The following is an 18,364-nucleotide window of genomic DNA, read 5'->3' on the forward strand; positions in this document are numbered from 1 at the left end:
TCCTTTGGGGTCCATCAAAGAATAGAAGACACCTACCTATATGAAGATAATTTCAAACTAGGGAATATTCATGGTGATGCAATACGTATGTTTAGAGGGACAGCAGAGGAGAAGGTAAAACATGAGCTCTTGGGTAGACGTTCACCGATGAAGAAAGAACCAATGAAAAAGGGAGTGAATTGAGACTCGCTCTACCGTTTCTACTAGTAGCAGTTAGGTGGCCATGAGAGGTCAACAAAAAGAGAGGTCAACAAATTAAAGAGGGGTCACAAAGCTTCATCAAAAAAAGAGAGACGTCAACAAAAACTACTAGAAATAGCATCTTTTGTTCCACGAAGATGACCTATGTATAACCCTCCTTTTGAAAAAGAAAAATGCGGTGTTAAGAAAGGCCTTTCAGGTGGATCTTAAGGTATTGAATGGCTTCTGAACTGGCCTGTATATTTTAGATTTGCTATTGGTTAGGATTTTGTGTTAGTCCTTGTTATATATAGTTAATTATTGGTCCACATCATTAAATCTATTGCTCTAGACACTTATATATGTTTTGCATGCAATTGTATATAAATACGTAAACAGCTAGAGATTAAGATGTAAAATGATCATCAAGATCAAGAGATGAGACACTTAACATTTTTTGACAACAAAATATTGGTCAATGTGAGGCAGACCTGCAGAAACAATTCTACAACATCTAGATTCAAATCTTACATTACATCAAAAAAGATGCTGATTCAATTTTGGTTGATGAAGTTCTTGGATGTTAATATTAGTGACCTGGGTTTGAATCTACCGGACTTCTACTTGTTCTAGTTCTAAAAAGTTAAAATTAACTTATGCAGCCTCCTGCGAGGACTTCTATACCTGAGATATTTATTCATTCTGGTTCAGTATCTTACTAAAGTGGCTTTTCGTTGAAGCCACCAGGCCATGGAGACAATGTCCTACGGTTTATGTTTTACTGCATGGCTTATTTCACTAAAAAAACACAAACTTTTAACAACAAAAAATTTGGCCATAAAATTGTTTACTTTCATCATTAAAAGATTTTAGTAAGTATTTTATCGCTAGGCGGTCATGCACTACACCAATCTCCATGTCTTGTTCCTATGGGATCCATTCGCCATGCGCTTGTCTTGATGATTGGTAGCTATGAAGGACTTGGGGCTAGCTAAACAAGTGCTTAGCATAATAATTACTCGTGACAGGAAAAATAGAAAGCTTTAGTTATCTCAAGAGAGATATATCGAAAAGGCATTAGAAAGGTTCAACATGAGCACGTCCAAACCAGTTTGCTCTCCACTTATAGGTCACTTAAAGTTAAATTCCAAGCAGTGTCCTACAAGTCAGAAAGATAAAGAAGAAATGAAGAAGATTTTTTATGCATTCGTAGTTGGCAGTTTGATGTACGTCATGGTTTGCACAAAGCCGGATATTGCTCATGCAGTTGGTATTGTAAGTCGGTTTCTTTCTAATCTTGGTAAGGAACATTGGGCAGCTGTCAAATGAATTCTCAGGTATCTCAGAGGCACTTCTAAAGTCTATTTATGTTTGGTAATGGTAAACCTGTGTTGGATGGATATACAGATACTGATATGGTCAATGATATAGATTATAGAAAATCCACATCATGGTATTTGATGACTTTTCCAGTGGGAGCAGTGTTATGGCAATCTAAGCTACAAAAATGTGTTGCTTTGTCCACTACGGAGGCCGAATATATTGCAATTACATAAGTTTGTAATGAACTTTTGTGGATAAAAAATTTCTTACAAGAGTTGGGCCAAGAACAAGAGAAATATATACTTTATTATGACAATCGAAGTATCATCCATCTCTCAAAGAATCCAACATTTCATTCGAGATCCAAACATATTGATGTGAGATATCATTGGGTTCGGGATGCTTTGAAGATGAAGGTATTGTCTCTTGAAAAAATTCATACTGATGATAATGGGCTACTAAAATCTTGCTTATGAAAAATATTATTGCTTGTAGAAAGAAAGTGGGCTTGGTAGAACCTCCCAGATGAGTTGAAAGAGAAAGATTTGTTGGTGTGGTTCCTCCTCATGTGGGACCCATATTATTTAAATAAAAAAAAAGAAAGAAACAGCTGGTTGGGTGAGGTTATCGCAAATAGAGACTGTGGAGTCGGGGACTCTACAGAAACGGAATAAAAAAAAATAGAGAAGGAGAGAAAGAAAGGTGTTGCTTTGTCGGATGATTGGACAATTGATTGTATGCAGATTTGGTTGAAATTTCAATATGTTGTTTCGGCATTGAGAGCTACAGATTGAACAGTTTGGATCTTTGAAATGCATTCTCCATTGATGATTTCAAGCCTCAACATTTGGTGAGATATATTCCCTATTTTATTGTTTATTGCTGAAATCTGTCTTATTGGTGATAAATATTTTTGTTGTGAAAGTTAAAATTAAATTTTGTTGATGTTTGTACAACCTCTAGTTGAACTAGAGAGAATCTATTATAATCCTATTATTTTAAATAGTAGTATTTTTTGTCTAATCTAGATCTCATGATTTTTTTTCATCATATAGAAAGATTTTTTACATTAAAAAATTATGATGTACCTTGTTTCTGAATTATTTGATTATTTTATTTGTTAATTATTTGAGTTAGGTTATACGGACTATTATTGCCTGGTGAGTACTATATTATTTAATTATACAAAGAGAAAAGAAAAAAATTTGCAGCATCATTATATATAATTAAGAGAAAAAAGGGACGGTGGGCGTTAAAATAGAGCAATAAATGTCGTATGGAGATTAATTTAATATCCAGCCTTGTCATGGAAAAGAGTAATGGGCTTATCAACTATGGGTTTAGAGGGGCGCTGCGTGGTTTAATTAGATACGTTTCCCAACGAGAGATCGAGTGGGGTGAGCTGGCCATGAAAAGAGACGAGATGCTTCCGCCTTGGTGCTTTCATCGGTTGTTGGGAGGTCCTCGTGAGACAAGGTTGCAACTTGCAAGTGCTTGTCGTAATCTCTAAATAATAAATAAAAAATGATATTAGTCTCCAGTCACATCTCCAAACTGGAGGGTTAAAAACTGGCCACTTCAAAACCTAACGAAGGAAGCTGTGTATGAGAAAAAGGCATGGAGCTCTTTTACAAACTATTGTGTCACTTCGAGCACCCCTTTCCCCAAATTCATGGCCAGAGTTAGGTATTGGACCGGGCCGTACTGAAAAGCCGCCCATGGCTCGGCACGAAGCAGGTCGTGCCTCATGCCGGACCGTGCCGGGCCACCTCCGGCACGGCCCGCTTGCTACAGTAACGGGTCGTGCCAGGCACGGCTCATAAAAGGAGGCCGGGCTGGATTAAGGATTTCTGGCCCGCGGGCCGAACCCAGCACGGCCCATAAGGGCCTGGGCTGGCACGATTCGTGGGTCAAGCACGGCACGGCCCGCGGGCCGGCCCGGCACTGCCCATAAAGGCCTAGGCCGGGCCAGGCACGGCTCGTCCCCCTTAAAATAAATGGGAATAAAATTTTTTATTTATAAAATTTTTTTTAATAAATTAATAAATGTTGGGAACTAAGGATTTATTAATATAAAGCCACCTTAATGGTGGAGGGTTTGGCATAGACCCCTACCAGTTTATTAATTTAAATCAAAATGGTACATGAAGGGAGGTTTGGTCTGACCTCCAGAATACAATAAGAAAGGAGAAAAAATAGAGATGACTCACTTTAACAATTAAAAAAATAAAAATGTACAATTATAAAAAATTAAGAAATAAAAATAAATGATCAAAATCTTACTAATCATCAGTATTCACTATTCAGTAGTGTTTGTATCATCATCATCAGAGGATGTTGTATCATGTCCACATTTATCTTGAAGTCTCGCCTCAGCATCCAACCAATCTTTGAAGCAGAGAAGCATCTCAACTGTTTCGCCAGTCATCCTACTTCTCTTTTCGTCAAGAACACGCCGACCTGCACTAAAAGTGGATTCCGATGCTACTGTGGACATCGGCACAGCTAAAATATCGCGTGCAATGGCAGACATAACTCCCTCTTGTATAGCATTTGAACATTTGCTAAATGCAAACTAAAAATTAAATTGCTAGAAGCCTAGAGCACTTGCTAAATATTGCTAGAAGAGAGAAATAGTAGTAGTAGAGAAGGAGAGAAGAGTTGGTGTGGTGTGGTGAGAATGAGAGAGGAAAGGGGTATTTATAGGACTCCAATTTTTTTCCTCCAAAATACCCCTCAAATTAGCCGTTTTATGGTTGTTGGGTGGGGCAAAATGGGTAAAAAGCCACAAATAGCCGTTATGGACCAAAAAAATAGCCGTTATGGGCTACCCATAACGGCTATTTTTTTTTGACAGGCGGGCCGTCTTGTGCCTGGCACGGCCCGTGCCAGGCCCGGCATGGCCCGCCACCCCACGGGCCTAGGGCCGTGCCGGGCTTAGCCTTTAGGTTAAGCGGGCCGGGCCAGGCACGGCCCATTTAGTAACAGGTCGGGCCAGGCACGGCCCGTTTGGTCTGTGGCCCGGTGGGCCTATCTCTATTCATGGCCACCAAGTGGGCTCCGAAGAAGTTGACCTCTTTTCAGATAGCTCATATATATCTAAAGACGAACAGTGCAGCAGATTGGATCACCTCTCATGTCGTCCAGTATTCCAGAAAAGTCCTATAGACAAACTTAGCTAATATTTCATACTTTTTGTACTATTTACTTTTACTTGATTTGGCATATTGTACTCACGTTAAAACTATATGAATTCAAATACCGTTTTGACAAAAAAAAAAAAGCCCCGTCATCCCTTCCCATAGGCGAGGCTGCCGTCTCATCACCTCAAGGTAAAAATTAGAGCCTTTCCCCTCTCAGTTTTTCCGCTCTCTCTAATCCCTCCCTTTCCTAATTCCTTTACTCTATGCTTCTATTTTATGTCGAATTCTTTTTGTCTAATTTTCCTCCCTTTCTCTGTGAATTTGAGTGCTTTCTTTCGAAGCCTCCGGTGTTTTTCACTTGGGAAGAATGTGATCTTTTTAGTTCTACTTCGGGAAGGGGTGTTTGTTTGTTTAACACTTCTGAGGTGACAAAAAAGTTTCATTTGGACATGCCGACCAAAACAAGAAACCAAAAGGAAAATATGGATCAGATAAACTTAATTTTTGGGGGTGGTAATTTTTGAACTGAACCCATTTGCCCCGTGACCGAACTGGATCCCACTCGCCCATCCCAATTCCCAACCTGTTTGGGTTCGCTTGTCGAGCGGGTCGGGTCGGGTTCATATTTATGGCTTTGTGGAGTGAATATCAGCCACTGGATCAATGATCTTGTTAGCTTGTTTTAAAACTCGAATTGGTATGTAATACTTGTTTAGAGATTTGTGATATATGCTGTTCTTTTATGTCATGTGATTTAGTTTGAAAATTATGGTAAAAATAATGTACTCACATGGTGTAAAGTCCAAAATTAGATAGAATTGGGCCAAGTGAAGCCAGTCGGGTTGGTTGCAGATCGGCAGGCTGGCCGTCGATCGGGTTTGGTCAGGCTCTATGGTCCTTTGCATATGATCTGAACTTGACCTAAACATGAACCGACATGACCTGTAGATTGCCACCTCTACAGTCTAATAACATTATAGGAAAAGTCTCTCCTTATCATTTTGAGCTATAACTTTGCCTATAGGCTATAGTTAGTTCATTTTAGCTTAATTGTATATATTGCCAAAAAGTGATTTTGAGCATCTTTGATTAGTGTCAGATCAAAGGAGAGAGTTAGCTGATGACATGTTAGCACACATCAAATCATCGATGTTTGGTTGTGCCCTGACGTAAGTATTTTTTTTCTTTTTTGGTGGTAATGCCATCTCTCTCTGAATGTTTATGGTATTAAAACTTCAGCATATAAAAATATATATACATATATATATATACATATACATACATACATACATACATACATACATATGCCGAGGATTCCAATCATCGGTGGCCAGCTCAATATGGGGACTTGGCAGGTAGGCAGACCGACATTTTTTAAATGCTTGCTTCTTCTTTTCCTATCAAAATGTTAAGATAAGTGCTAATTGGTCTTGAAACAAACATAACTAGATAACAAAATAGATGATCAGTGCACGAGGCTTCCACCATTATTGAATCAGACTCAGATGTATGTAGTTTTACCTCGTATATGGAAAGACTATTTCTGTATTTCGAACTTAATGGAATAATTTTACGATTGCGCCAAGCCTCACTTTCATGAATGGTGGCTGGTGCACATGGTTGCTGTTATTGCAGGGTCTAAAAATGGTTTTTATATATATATATATATATATATATATATATATATATATATATATATATATATGTAGCCTTACCTCGTATGTAGAAAGACAATTTTCATATTTCGAACTCATGATCTCTAGATCATGTTGGAGCAATCTTATCCTTGAACCAAAGCTCACTTTTAAACCAAACATAAATTGATGTTTTAAGAAAATTCATTCTATTAAACGAAAAAATAGAGCAGCCGCAGGAACAAATATTTTTATAATTAAAAATATGTAAAAATAGCTATCAAAACATGTTCCAAATATTTGATTTTAAAATTTATGCATATGATATGTTTTTCTTATAGTCCCTTTATTAAAGGCATAACATATATTTTATACAACTATTCTAAAAAAGTGGATGCTTAGCCAAACATAAGTCATTCTGAAAAATATTTTCTATATTATTTTTTTTGGTACAACAGCTGCTCAGACAGAGCTAATGTGAGTACAACCAAGAGAGTCAATGAAGAAAAGATAGTGTAGAGGTGGAGCAACTGCATGATATGTCCAGAGAACCTCTCCTGAGTGTTGAGCAGTAAAAGAGGCGACCCAGCCTATAGCTCTGTTCGCCTCTCGGTATATATGCACAGCCTGAAAGGTGCTGCACTCTCTCTCTCCAGCCAACGAATGTCGCACAGCAACGAATATCCATCTCCCTCCCGCCCCTTATGTCATATCCACTCAATCACCGTGGCTGCGTCCCCTTCAAGGAGGATACTCTCAGCCCCCAAAATCCGTCTCACATAAGTGATACCCTTCCATGCTGCCCTGAGCTCCAACCCTATGGCTAGCATCCAAAGGTGCGTTGTCCCCTAACAGCAATCAACCTGGAATCATGATTTCTAATCAAGAGCAACCTAATGTATTTAAAAGCCTTAAGCCATTTTGTCTTTGAGGCATTCTTTGCAGTGAGTCGGCCTAAGGCGAACTCACAGGAGGACTTTTTTCCTTTCCATTTTGTCTTTGAGGTCTTTCCTACGGTGGGCCTTCTTTAGGTCGGAGCCTTAGGCGACCGCCTCGGTCGCCTAAGGATTGGGCCAGCTCTGTACCTGATCACAAAATCTACACCTCCTCTGCTCTGAGCTCAGACGTCGCCCCTATATCATTTTTTTTATGGTCAACTAAATATGTAAAAATTATTTTTTAAGTATTATATATATTCAAGTATCAATTTTTCAGAAAAAAAATATTCGAGCAAAGCAAAATTCCTTTCACAGACCAAACGAGTCCGAAATAATTACGCTGATATTCACTATGTCACTGGTCCACAAACCACATGACATACATGCACCCATACTATGGCCTTGCAGTCATAGCATCATGATTCTGAACTCATCAAAGCTGATCACACCATCCCCGTTGATATCAAACTGACGAATCATGATCGTGCAGTCCTCGATTGTTTTGGACACTCCAAGGTTGCCAAGTGCCCTCTTGAGGCTGGTGGGTGTGATGCACTCCTGGTCGTCCATCTCGTAGACCCGGAAAGCCTCCCTCAAATTCCTCCCTTTCTCCTCCTCTCCCTCGGGGGTCACCAGCTCGACGAACTCATCAAAGGCCAACAGCCCATCACCATCAGAATCGGTGGACTCCACCAGGGCTGCCGCGTCCTCCGGCGAGAGCTCTTCGCCGATCGTCCGCATGCAGCTCTGGAGCTCCGCCGGGGAGATCTTGCCGTCGCCGTTGCCGTCGAAGTAGCGGAAGAGCCGCTGCAACGGCGGGGTACTCGGCCCAGCCAATAGCATGCGAGATGCCTTCGGGGGCCCAATGGGCTTGGCCTTTTCAGGCTGCTCCTTCTTTGGTGGCCACAGGATGCAGCTCAGCCAACCGAGAAAGGACCGCTCTTTCTTCTGAGGTGCTGTGGAGCTGGTGGAGGCTCCCGCTTCTGACTTCATGTTTGAACGCAGAAATTGGCTGCCAATGTTTCCTTCGGCTAGAATTTGGATGGCTACAAGCTCATAAACACAAGAAGTGGGCAGAAGCTATGGAGCTGGTGAATCTATAGAGAGACTGTTGTTCCATGGAGATTAAAGAGAGGCGTTGTTCTGAGATTGGATTGTGATTAAATCTCATGAAATCGGCAAACGAGTGCGACATAGTGAGAGAAGCAAGGGAATTTGGTGGAAGGTTAGGATGACCTGGGTAATTGGGTGCACCTGCCATTCAGAGGAATGGTGGGAGTTCAATAGACTACAAGACTGGGGGACAGGGCTTAACTAGAGAATGGATTATAGAGGAAAACAAGAAGTAGCAAGTTACCGAAAGCAAAAGAAAAGAGAGAGTTGGGAAGTACACCTATTGTTTGCTTTTGTGTTTTGATGGTAATGGAGCTTCATGGCCGCATATTAGAGAGTACAACATGGTGAGAACTGAGAGAAGACTTGGGTCAAAAAGTGGGTGAGAGAGAAGGTTTCTCAACTACAATATGGATCCCCTTATTGCAAGGAGGAGGGAGGAAGAGAGGGATTGAAGCTGAGGAAGCTTTGCGAGCTTGGAATCTTGGCTTGGGGTTTCTTAAGTATATATAGAGTGGCTGAAAAGACTTTTAATGTCTTATACCGTACTCAACGGCCATTGCCGTCGACGTATTCAAGCAGGAAAGCTCCTTCCTGAAGGAGGCGAAGGTTCCGAGCAAGTTCCTGTGATGTAGACGTAAGAATTGACGGCGGAATTCTATTGTAATAAGAAAGCAAATCAGATACGAGAAAACATTTGTGATAGCCTGCACGGCAAGTTGTTTATAGAGTCTTAGCTTATTCGAGACAGCATAGTTTGCATCCAAAATGAGATCTAAGTTGTAACACTGGACCCAACCCATTAGTTGGCTCCGCAATCCTATGCATGAAACACGACAGGGTGCAGCCTCTTCTCACCCACGGTCCGCATCATAATTAGATTAGGACTGTTTAATATCTATTTTGTAGCAAAACATGCACTAGGTTACAATTTTTTCTTCAATGGAGGGAATTAACAAATCACACAAATCAAATATAAGTATATCGAACATAAAGAAAGACCTAGTTTCATGCAATATAGAATATTGCAATCCAATTCACTATTTTATTAGCCTCGCGGTAGATATGACTCATCTAAAAAATAGTTTAATCCCTCGCAAATTGTCTAATAACACCATGTTATATGAATGAGCTAGTAAGCTTCATATTTTTAGCAGCAGCATTTTTCTCGGTCATCGGTCATCTAGCGTGCACGACTACAACCACAAACGTCAACAAAGTAGGCCAAAGGGTAGAAAAATGCCCCGTAACTCATGTTCGGTTGGTTCCAAAGGAGATAAGAATCGAATAAAAATATAACAAAGTAGGCCAAATGGCAAGGAAATATTCTCTCATTTTGGCTGGTTCGAAAGGAACCAAGAATCTAGTGGATGGCTGTTATATTTCCGTCGACCAAATCATTAAAAAAATAAAATCAACCCAATTCCATGATGATATTAAATATACAAATTAGGTAACCACCAAATAGTAGTTGGGATGGTATCATCCCTTGTCTCTTAAGCAAAGGACGCCGATCATCTCTCTGGAGCTCTTATTTTTTAGAATCTCGATGCTATGAGCATTAGCCTTGGTCTACTCGTTTTTGGCTACGCAAAGAGAGAGTGCAGATATATAGATGCGATCTTAAAAAAGGATAGATTAGAATATGATAATTGATTTAATTAATCGTTATCGATGCCTCAAACAAAACAAACTGCTATTGTAAAAAATCTAGTTATCAACTTCGTGAGTCTATCGTACACATGGTTAGGTTCATCTCTAATCTAGTTATCAACTTCGTGAGTCTATCGTACACATGGTTAGGTTCATCTCTAATTTGGGCTCGAAATTAATTGTGTTAGCCATCTGTAAATCACGCAATCGCCCATGATTGCATGGGCCTTTGGCTACACATGGAGAATGCCCCGCAAGTAGGATAGATCAGTACAATCGCAGATGATCACACGATTCATGGAGACTGATGATTATAGGACTGATCTTCTCCCATTCAACCCCCAACATGGGAGATCCAGAGCCAAGTTTTATTGCCAATAAAATTTGACTTAGTCATCAAAGAAAGTTATTGTTCTCTCCCACACACAGATTGCTGCCAATAAGGACCGCCAATTTACGTGGTCAATAAAAAAAAGGAAAAAAAATATTTGCCACTTCAATGTCATATGGAGCCCAACTCAAATTGAGAATTGGATGGGGGGTGTATTTTTCATATGAAAGAGGGGTTTTTCTTCCTTCGCAGGCACGAATCTATTATGGAATCATGCAATGGTTGCTTAGATGAATGAATGAAGAAATTTAGAGTATTTTGAGATCTGCGTTGGATGTGATCCAATGATTGACATCATGAAAGAAGAACAATCATTCTTTCGCATGAAAAAAACATACAACCTGAACCCCAAAGAAGCATTGTCCCGGACTTATGGCAACCACACGCCCAACCAGAATTTGTTGACCAATTAATAAGAAAGACTCGAGGATTAATGAGTGATCCTAACAATCAAATTTTTCAGTGCGAGTTGGGTTTGATTAAGTAAACCAATAATCAACTTTGCGTTTCGTATACGCATAGAAGTAGGTGTGTTTAAGTTTCTTCTATCTTTTTTTTTATTCAGAAAAGAGTTAGGAATTCCTAACCCAGTTTAATTATCAAGGAGAAGAGGAATATTTACAGTCCATGCACGGAATGCAGATAATAGACCATTTTGAGTTACTACCAAACAGCAGGAAGATTACTGTTGGTCTTCCTCCCGTGAGAATCTCACTAAAACTCTTCCCCCAACCCGATTCCCATCAATCTGGCCTTGTTACCGATGATTCCTACTCTCGGAAAGCGTTCGAGAAGCCAGCAATGGAACTTGGAAAGCCACATCCCCAGTTTAACGTCTGGTTTTCCTTTACCTTATGGTTGGCCGGGCCAGCGTCTTTTTGGTGCCCATATGAATGGAGAGAAAGAAAGCTGAGAATACGGAGGCAAACGGACATAGAGAAGGTGTGAACTTCGCAGCAATTTCGTGATTGACCTTAGACTTCGACTTTACAGAGTCTTTTTTTTTTCTTTTTCTTGACTTGTGACTTCGACTTTCTCTAGTCAAAACGAGTAAAATCCGTGTGGAGAGGAGGGTGATATCAGGAGCTGAGGATATGCTAACGCCTGACAGGATATACTTCTAGGTAGCTTCTACACGCTGCAATCTCTGATGAACTGCACCTCTTGAGCTATTCTCCTGTATTTTCTAACATGGCTCTTGGACTAGGGAAAATTAAAGGAGACTCTTTTTTTTAAGTATAGATGACTTGACTTGGCTACTAAGACTAGCATATAGAAGGTTCGGATTGTCTCAGGTCTGTGCTTTAACTAGATAAATTAGTCCTAGTTCATCATCATCCGCCATGTGTATCACATAGAGATGGGATTAGGTTGGATGGAGAGCATCATATGCAAATAAATGCCCTGAGCCAAGCTGAAACAGTAGATTACTCAAGCGCAGCTTTTAATAGAAAGGAGTGGTTAAGCTGATGTGCTGTGTTTGAGCTTGGTTGGCTTGTCATTTTATTTGAGCTCAACCAGGCTTCTTGTCAAGCCCAACCAAGCTCATACATTGCTGCAAGCCCAAGATGCTCAAATTCAACCTCTGGTAATTTTTTAGCTCCCCTCGTGTTATTAGAGAAGCTTAAACTAGTCTATTATTGAACTGACCGTAGTGTTTCAACCTATTTTAGATCAGGTAAGTTTACTTGTTTAATAAATAGATTGGGTTCGGGTTGAAAAATTTTTTTGACCGATCTTACATCCGACCAAGCCCGTATCTAGCCCGACCCAACCCGAGCCGCATATCCCCTGTGATTGAGTGGGCCAGTGGTGTAGCCAAGGAGCTGGGTTGCTTGGCATCGTGGCGTAGGTTTAACAACCTAGGCTACCTTAGGTTGGGCCTGACCTTCATGAGGCAGCTTGGGCTTTTAGGTTATTTGGGCTCGTTCATCTTTTTATTTTTTTCCCTCTTTTTTAATTTTGTTTCTTCTCATATTTATCCGGTACCCGATTCAATATGATCTGAATAAAGATTAATTGAGCGGCTTCGGATATCCAACGAAATTAATGATTTTTTATGGAATGCATTTAGGATTTGTGTACTAATTTTTAATCAAATTTCGGATAGATTCGGATAGCAAAATTTTAAATAGATTCTGAAATGGATATGGTAAATTTTGCTGGTGGTCTATCCATTGCCATTACTTATACACCGTTTTCGTTTTGCTTGTAATAACTATCTGGTGGTCTCGTGTGGCCCGATCCGATTGCAACCTCTAGATCGTAGTGAAAAGGGGTGAGAGAGGAAGAACGGAAAGCTAAAGCAGCGGAAGTAGACGACGAGACGTTGTTCCGGAGAATGGGAGAGAAGGCGGAAGAGGCGGTGGCGGTCCCGCTGCTGGGGCCCTCTTCGCCGGCGGGATCGCCGGGGCGATGGCGGGGGCCGGATGGACAGGCGACGAGCGGTGGAGGGGCCACGTGGGCCCAGACCCTGGGGAACATCGTGGTCTCCATCGTCGGCACCGGAGTGCTCGGCCTCCCCTTCGCCTTCCGCGTCGCCGGCTGGCTCGCCGGCTCCCTCGGCGTCGCTGCCGCCGGACTGGGCAACTACTATTGTATGCTTCTCCTCGTCAGTATCTCTCCTCCTCCTCTCCTTCTTGAGTAATCTGTTTCTTTAGTACTAGGTATTTATCTTGATCTGTTTTTTCTTTTTTCATTTTTGGAATAATTTATCCTGATCTTGTTTTTTGCTACTGTTTCGTTTCGAGAAGCATTATATTTGTGGGAGGAATCATGGGCTTCAGAATTGGAGCGAGAAGCGTTTGCACAAAAATAATCAGGCATTATTTTGATGATAGTTATATAATGCAGAAATGTGGAAGAGGGACTCTTCCTAAATTTAAATAATAATACCATCTAACTCTTGCAAAGGTTTTAAAGCAAACTTGGGGAATTACGTTGCTGCCAGATTTATTTCACGAAATCTATCTTCAATAGATAGGTCAATTAGTTATTTTATATAGAATGATTGATAGTTTGTATCCCACCAAGTTACTTGGAAATTAGAAGGAAAAAATGTGGTTGAAATATTAAATTCTTGTTAACATCCTTTTCTTAGAACTAACTAGAACAGTGCAGCAGAACTCTGAGAACTGCCTACCTTTTCTTCTCTAATGTAATAGGCTACTGGAGAAGGAATCCTTTCCGTGGGTGCAACAAACTTAAATATTGTAATGATTGGCCATCTCCAATCAACTTACTGATGGCCACAATTTTTTAGATTAAATTGGAATCATTTTTGTAGTACTGAATTCATATTATATGATTGGGACGAGATATGTTGATAAAGCATGCACATTTTTAACAGTTGGTCCGTTTTAAACCTCCATGGTTGTTCAGTTTGGCTCTCCCTTTATAATTGTAATCGTAAAACCCAAGGTGAACAAAACTTCAGGTACATACTTTTTTCCATTATCTTCTGAAGCATCAAAACTGAATTCGTTTGACATCAAGCTGGCACCGATCCACATTATTCTCATAAGTGTGTTTCAATTGTATTGTACAATCTGTTCTTTTAGATGATATATATATAGCATAAGCGAAAATGATGAGTCTCCGGATATAAGAATGCTGAAATGTATGTAGAAGCTAAAATGGTCATGGGTTGCTAGCAAACTAAAGAGCCATATTAGTTCCACTATTAAAAGATAAATTGATGGGAAAATGTTTTGAGATGGTAAAGGCATGTAGAACAAAGATTGGAGAGGCATAGGTGAAGGGGATGCTTGACTCTCTATGATGCTTAGGGAGTAAGAAGGTGAGACCTGGAAAAGGGCAGAGGGAAGTCCTAAGAACAATATCCAAAAGCTTGGTTTGTAAGGTTTATTTCTAATCCTTCTTCGATAATAAATCTGCTTCTTTGGTTTCCTGTATGCGGATTTGATTGCATATGAGTTTTCATAGTTAGAAATGTGTTTCGGTTCTTAGTAACTTCGCACCAAAATAACCGCATGCAGCAGCATTACAATCCACCATTTTTTTTTCTGTGTCAACATCTTAGTGGGCAGCTTAGTTTCATTTAGGTTGCTTTTCTTTCGTTACTGAAGTATGCTTTTTCACTGCCCTATTATTAAATAAAAAAAATTCATAGTATCTTTTATTGAATCACTATACAGCATTTTCAATGTGCATCTCTGGTTCATTGGCCCATTGATGAGTCCAATGATGTGACCAAATAGGCTTATAAAATGTAGTAAGGAAGCAAACAAACATCTTCATCTGAGATTTGGTAATACTTGGATGGCTACACTTTCTTTTTGAAGTTGTTCCCCTGTAAACATTCAACCATCAAAGGAACATTTGACTTTAAATTAATGTTCTATCACTATAAAAATTTGTAATATTTCCATTAAAATGTTGCTTCTCTGAACTTTGCAACTTTGCAGCTTAGTTTACCAGCAACAAAACGACATCCACCATACCATGAAATATTTCTCCCTGAAAGAAGCAATTGTTTATCACTTCATCTTTTGTCGGTGCAGAGTTATAATAGAAAAGAAAGTGCTTGCAAATTCAAATTTTAGTGTCAAGGTGGTTATTTTGAGCAGTAGGTTCATCAATAATATCTCTTGGGATAGACAAAAAAATGTCTACAGTATATGCTACAGTATGTTCACTTAAAAGACTCAAAGCCTAAATATTTATAAAAATAGAAGTTTACTTTTGGATATCTCCCATTAGTTTTTTTTAATCATGATGCTTCAACTTTTCTACTTTTCACAGGTCCAGTGCAGACATAAGTTAGAAGAAGAAGAAGAAGAAATAGATAAGCCAAATCAAATCCAAACTTATGGAGATTTGGGTGAAAAGGCCTTTGGGTCGGTAGGCCGCTATCTAACTGAACTTCTTATCTTAGTTGCCCAAACTGGAGGTTCTGTAGCTTACCTTGTCTTCATTGGACAGAACCTCTCCTCTGTCTTCTCTTCGACTAAAACCAAAGACCAACCAATCTCACCTTCTGTTTTTATTTTTCTTGTCCTCCTTCCAGTTGAAATTGTCCTTTCATTCATCCGATCTCTTGCCTCGCTTGCCCCCTTCAGTGCCTTTGCTGATGCCTGCAATGTTCTTTCCATGGCTATAGTCATGAAGGAGGATTTCCAACTATTCATTAGGCCCCTTAAGACAAGGAATGCTTTTAACGGGGCTTTGGGTTTACCATTCGCAGCTGGGGTGGCTGTCTTCTGTTTTGAGGGCTTCAGCATGACTCTGGCCTTGGAGAGATCGATGACTGAAAGAAAGAAGTTTCACTGGGTGCTCTGTCAGGCATTTCTTGGGATTTCTCTTGCTTATATTTGTTTTGGGATATTTGGCTACTTCGCCTATGGTGATGAGACTAAAGATATCATAACGCTCAATCTTCCCAACAACTGGTCTGCTATTGCAGTGAAGGTTAGTGCAAAATTTCTGCCTCTTCTCTCCCTTAATGTTTTGCTTTGCATGTGTATTAAAAAATATTTTGAATTGGATGTTATAGTGCGAATGCACATCAAAAAGAAAAGGAAAAAGTATCTAAATATAGCAATAAAGAACCATGAGTTTGATGGTTTTGTGTTCAAGAGGTGCATAAATAAAATCCAATCACAACAAAAGATATTCAAAGACAGTGGTGTAAGTATAAGGTAGTGCACAAGATTTTGGACCATTTACAACAGGTTAACAGCTTAGCTGGAGGATTCTAGCTGCTAAGGTATGCAAGTAATGAGGTTTTCATTCCCAAAGCTAGTGTCTGTGCATGTTTGACATGGTATGTTGATCCCAAATAACTGTGATGGCAAATGATTTAACTGGGGGATAAATTAGACTGTTGTTTGGCTTTGGAGGCCATGTGAAGTTATTCTTTAGGAACATATACGCTGCATTTTTAGATTGCTGCACCATAGGGATGAAAGAGAGAGATCAAAGTGTCTGTGCTTGGTATGGTAAGGATTCCATTAAGCCAATGTCTTCAAACTGACCGGTCTACTTACCATCTGTGTTACATGAACTTAGGTAAAAGGTTATGCGTTACAGACCCATGCCTAGGCATCAAATCATTCTGATCTTTAAAAAAACTTTTCTTGAGGACCTATACACAAGAATCATAACCCTACCTGGCTCTTAGTTCCGGTGCGTGTACTCTGGGTAAATGAACAGTCCTCGTAATATTTTTTCTCATAATACAACTGCTATTACAGGCCTGACCCTTGATTTCCCATTGTTTCGTTGTTGTCATTATCCTCAAAACCTTCTTCCATAAAATGTTTAATTGGCTAAGATAGCTCCATTAGGACTGAGTAGATTTTGCAACCAGCTGTCTGCCAGAATCCTCTAAAAAATGATGCATAGTTCCTGATCAAGGCAGGTATAGGCAGAAGAGGCCATGCCATGAAACCTATATGGCTGGTTAGCAGGTAAGGAGATCTACCTTATAAGTTGCAACTTCAGCTCATGCAGCCAAGGAGCAACCTTCTAGACTATGATCCAGTGTTGAACTTGCATTATGAGAGTACAAAAATATTCAAATTTCAAATACAATCCATTAAAAGAAGAAAATAGATAAAAGCGGCTGATACAAGCTTTTGGTGCTGTTTTAGTATGTTTGACAATTTCAGATTTCTTTTTATTGAAGATTGAAGTGGACTAGAGCTTAGCTTTTCTTTATTCATTCAGATTGATTGCCCACTCCATTCTGAATATCTTGGTTTTCTAAATTTTCTGCAGTAAAATAGCAAACAAGTTACAAATTATCCGTGAAATTACTAACAGATGACTGTTCACTACGTGAAATGAATATATCACCTGCATCACTTGGTTCCAATTACACTATGCAGTCACAGACAGTGGCAAATTCTTGTTGACATCAGTTGAAATTGCAAACCATTCTTCTAGAGCTAAAACTTGTACTTTTTTCTCTTTTAAATGATTAATTGGAATCTCTCCTCTGAAAGTGATTTCACTAATCTGTATAATTAATTAGTGATTATTTGACAGTTTGATAGCACATGCTATATTGATTGGAAAGTCAGAATATTTGACTTCTCTTGCATTATATTAGTTTATGTATGCAAAGTGCACCACATCATTTGCTACATGGTGCTTGCATTTTACATAGTACATCTTGAGTTTATAGCCTTAATGATTCTTTTTTCTAAAATGTGGTTACTAATATTCAACAGGTTGGGCTCTGCATTGCTCTAGCATTCACATTTCCGTTCATGATGCACCCAATTCATGAGATTCTCGAGGCAAAGCTGAAGTCAAGCAGATGGTTTCACAAGGCGTGCAACAGAGTCCAAGCTGCTGAGTGGATAGGCTTGCATGGGATCCGCATACTTGCCTTGGTGGCGCTGGCTGTGTCGGCTTCATTTATCCCGGGCTTTGGGGCATTCATCTCTTTCGTTGGAAGCACTCTGTGTGCCCTGCTCTCTTTTGTCTTGCCAGCCTCATTTCATCTCACCTTCCTGGGTTCATCAATGGCATTATGGCAGAGAATGTTGGATTATTGTATACTTCTTGTTGGTCTGGTGTTTGCTTTATATGGAACATATGATGCCATCTCGGGCCATTCCATCAGTTCTTGATATGACTTTGTTGGTCAGAGGAGATCTCAGCCTCAGTTTATGTGCTCTTGGCTTGATTCCATAGGATGAAGTCACAGGTGGCAGGATAAACAGCTCTTAGCTGGTTGCTGAGGGATTAGCCTTCATGTCCTTGGTAATGTAAGCCTATGCAGTCATCATAGCTTAGCGGGACGGCTGCATGACGCTTGTGTAATCTTTTTGGAGAAGCATATAACTAGCGTCCAGTTTGCAGCATTTCCCAGGAGAAGATCTCTTGAATCAATCGTCACACCGCACAATTTTTAATTAACATTGTACGCTGGGGTCCCTCACAAGTTGCAGAGTCAATAAAACGGACATGATATACTTTGTTTTTATCTGTGAGCATTAACTTTTTGTAATTGTCTGA

General features: G+C 39.8%; 2 protein-coding genes across 3 annotated transcripts; one reads left to right on the top strand and one right to left on the bottom strand.

Annotated features, from left to right (window-relative positions):
* Positions 1–6,696: 6,696 nt before the first annotated feature.
* Positions 6,697–8,804, bottom strand: LOC120104607 (putative calcium-binding protein CML31). Its single transcript, XM_039116022.2, has one exon. The coding sequence runs from the start codon at positions 8,209–8,211 to the stop codon at positions 7,627–7,629; it is 585 nt and encodes a 194-aa protein (XP_038971950.2). The 5' UTR covers positions 8,212–8,804; the 3' UTR covers positions 6,697–7,626.
* A 3,732-nt stretch (positions 8,805–12,536) lies between these two features.
* Positions 12,537–18,332, top strand: ANT1 (aromatic and neutral transporter 1). 2 transcript variants are annotated; one of them, XM_008798225.4, is made up of 3 exons: positions 12,537–12,986; positions 15,140–15,805; positions 17,572–18,332. In XM_008798225.4, the coding sequence occupies exons 1-3, from the start codon at positions 12,717–12,719 to the stop codon at positions 17,974–17,976; spliced, it is 1,341 nt and encodes a 446-aa protein (XP_008796447.3). In that variant the 5' UTR covers positions 12,537–12,716; the 3' UTR covers positions 17,977–18,332. The 2 variants fall into 2 exon arrangements, with proteins under 2 accessions (XP_008796447.3, XP_026662482.3); XM_026806681.3 differs by having other exon boundaries at positions 12,592–12,972.
* Positions 18,333–18,364: the final 32 nt, after the last annotated feature.

This window comes from Phoenix dactylifera, chromosome 11 (assembly GCF_051530095.1).
Source record: "Phoenix dactylifera cultivar Ajwa chromosome 11, Ajwa_hap1_PhDact_Kaust_v1.1, whole genome shotgun sequence".
Classification (NCBI taxonomy): domain Eukaryota; kingdom Viridiplantae; phylum Streptophyta; class Magnoliopsida; order Arecales; family Arecaceae; genus Phoenix; species Phoenix dactylifera.

What these genes read in the sequence shown, in the direction of transcription:
- LOC120104607 (XM_039116022.2), bottom strand. Translation starts at nt 8,211, where the DNA reads ATGAAGTCAGAAGCGGGAGCCTCCACCAGCTCCACAGCACCTCAGAAG.
- ANT1 (XM_008798225.4), top strand. Translation starts at nt 12,717, where the DNA reads ATGGGAGAGAAGGCGGAAGAGGCGGTGGCGGTCCCGCTGCTGGGGCCC. An exon ending in ACTATTGTATGCTTCTCCTC is followed by an intron (nt 12,987 to 15,139) that starts GTCAGTATCTCT and finishes TACTTTTCACAG; the next exon opens with GTCCAGTGCAGACATAAGTT. An exon ending in GGTCTGCTATTGCAGTGAAG is followed by an intron (nt 15,806 to 17,571) that starts GTTAGTGCAAAA and finishes AATATTCAACAG; the next exon opens with GTTGGGCTCTGCATTGCTCT.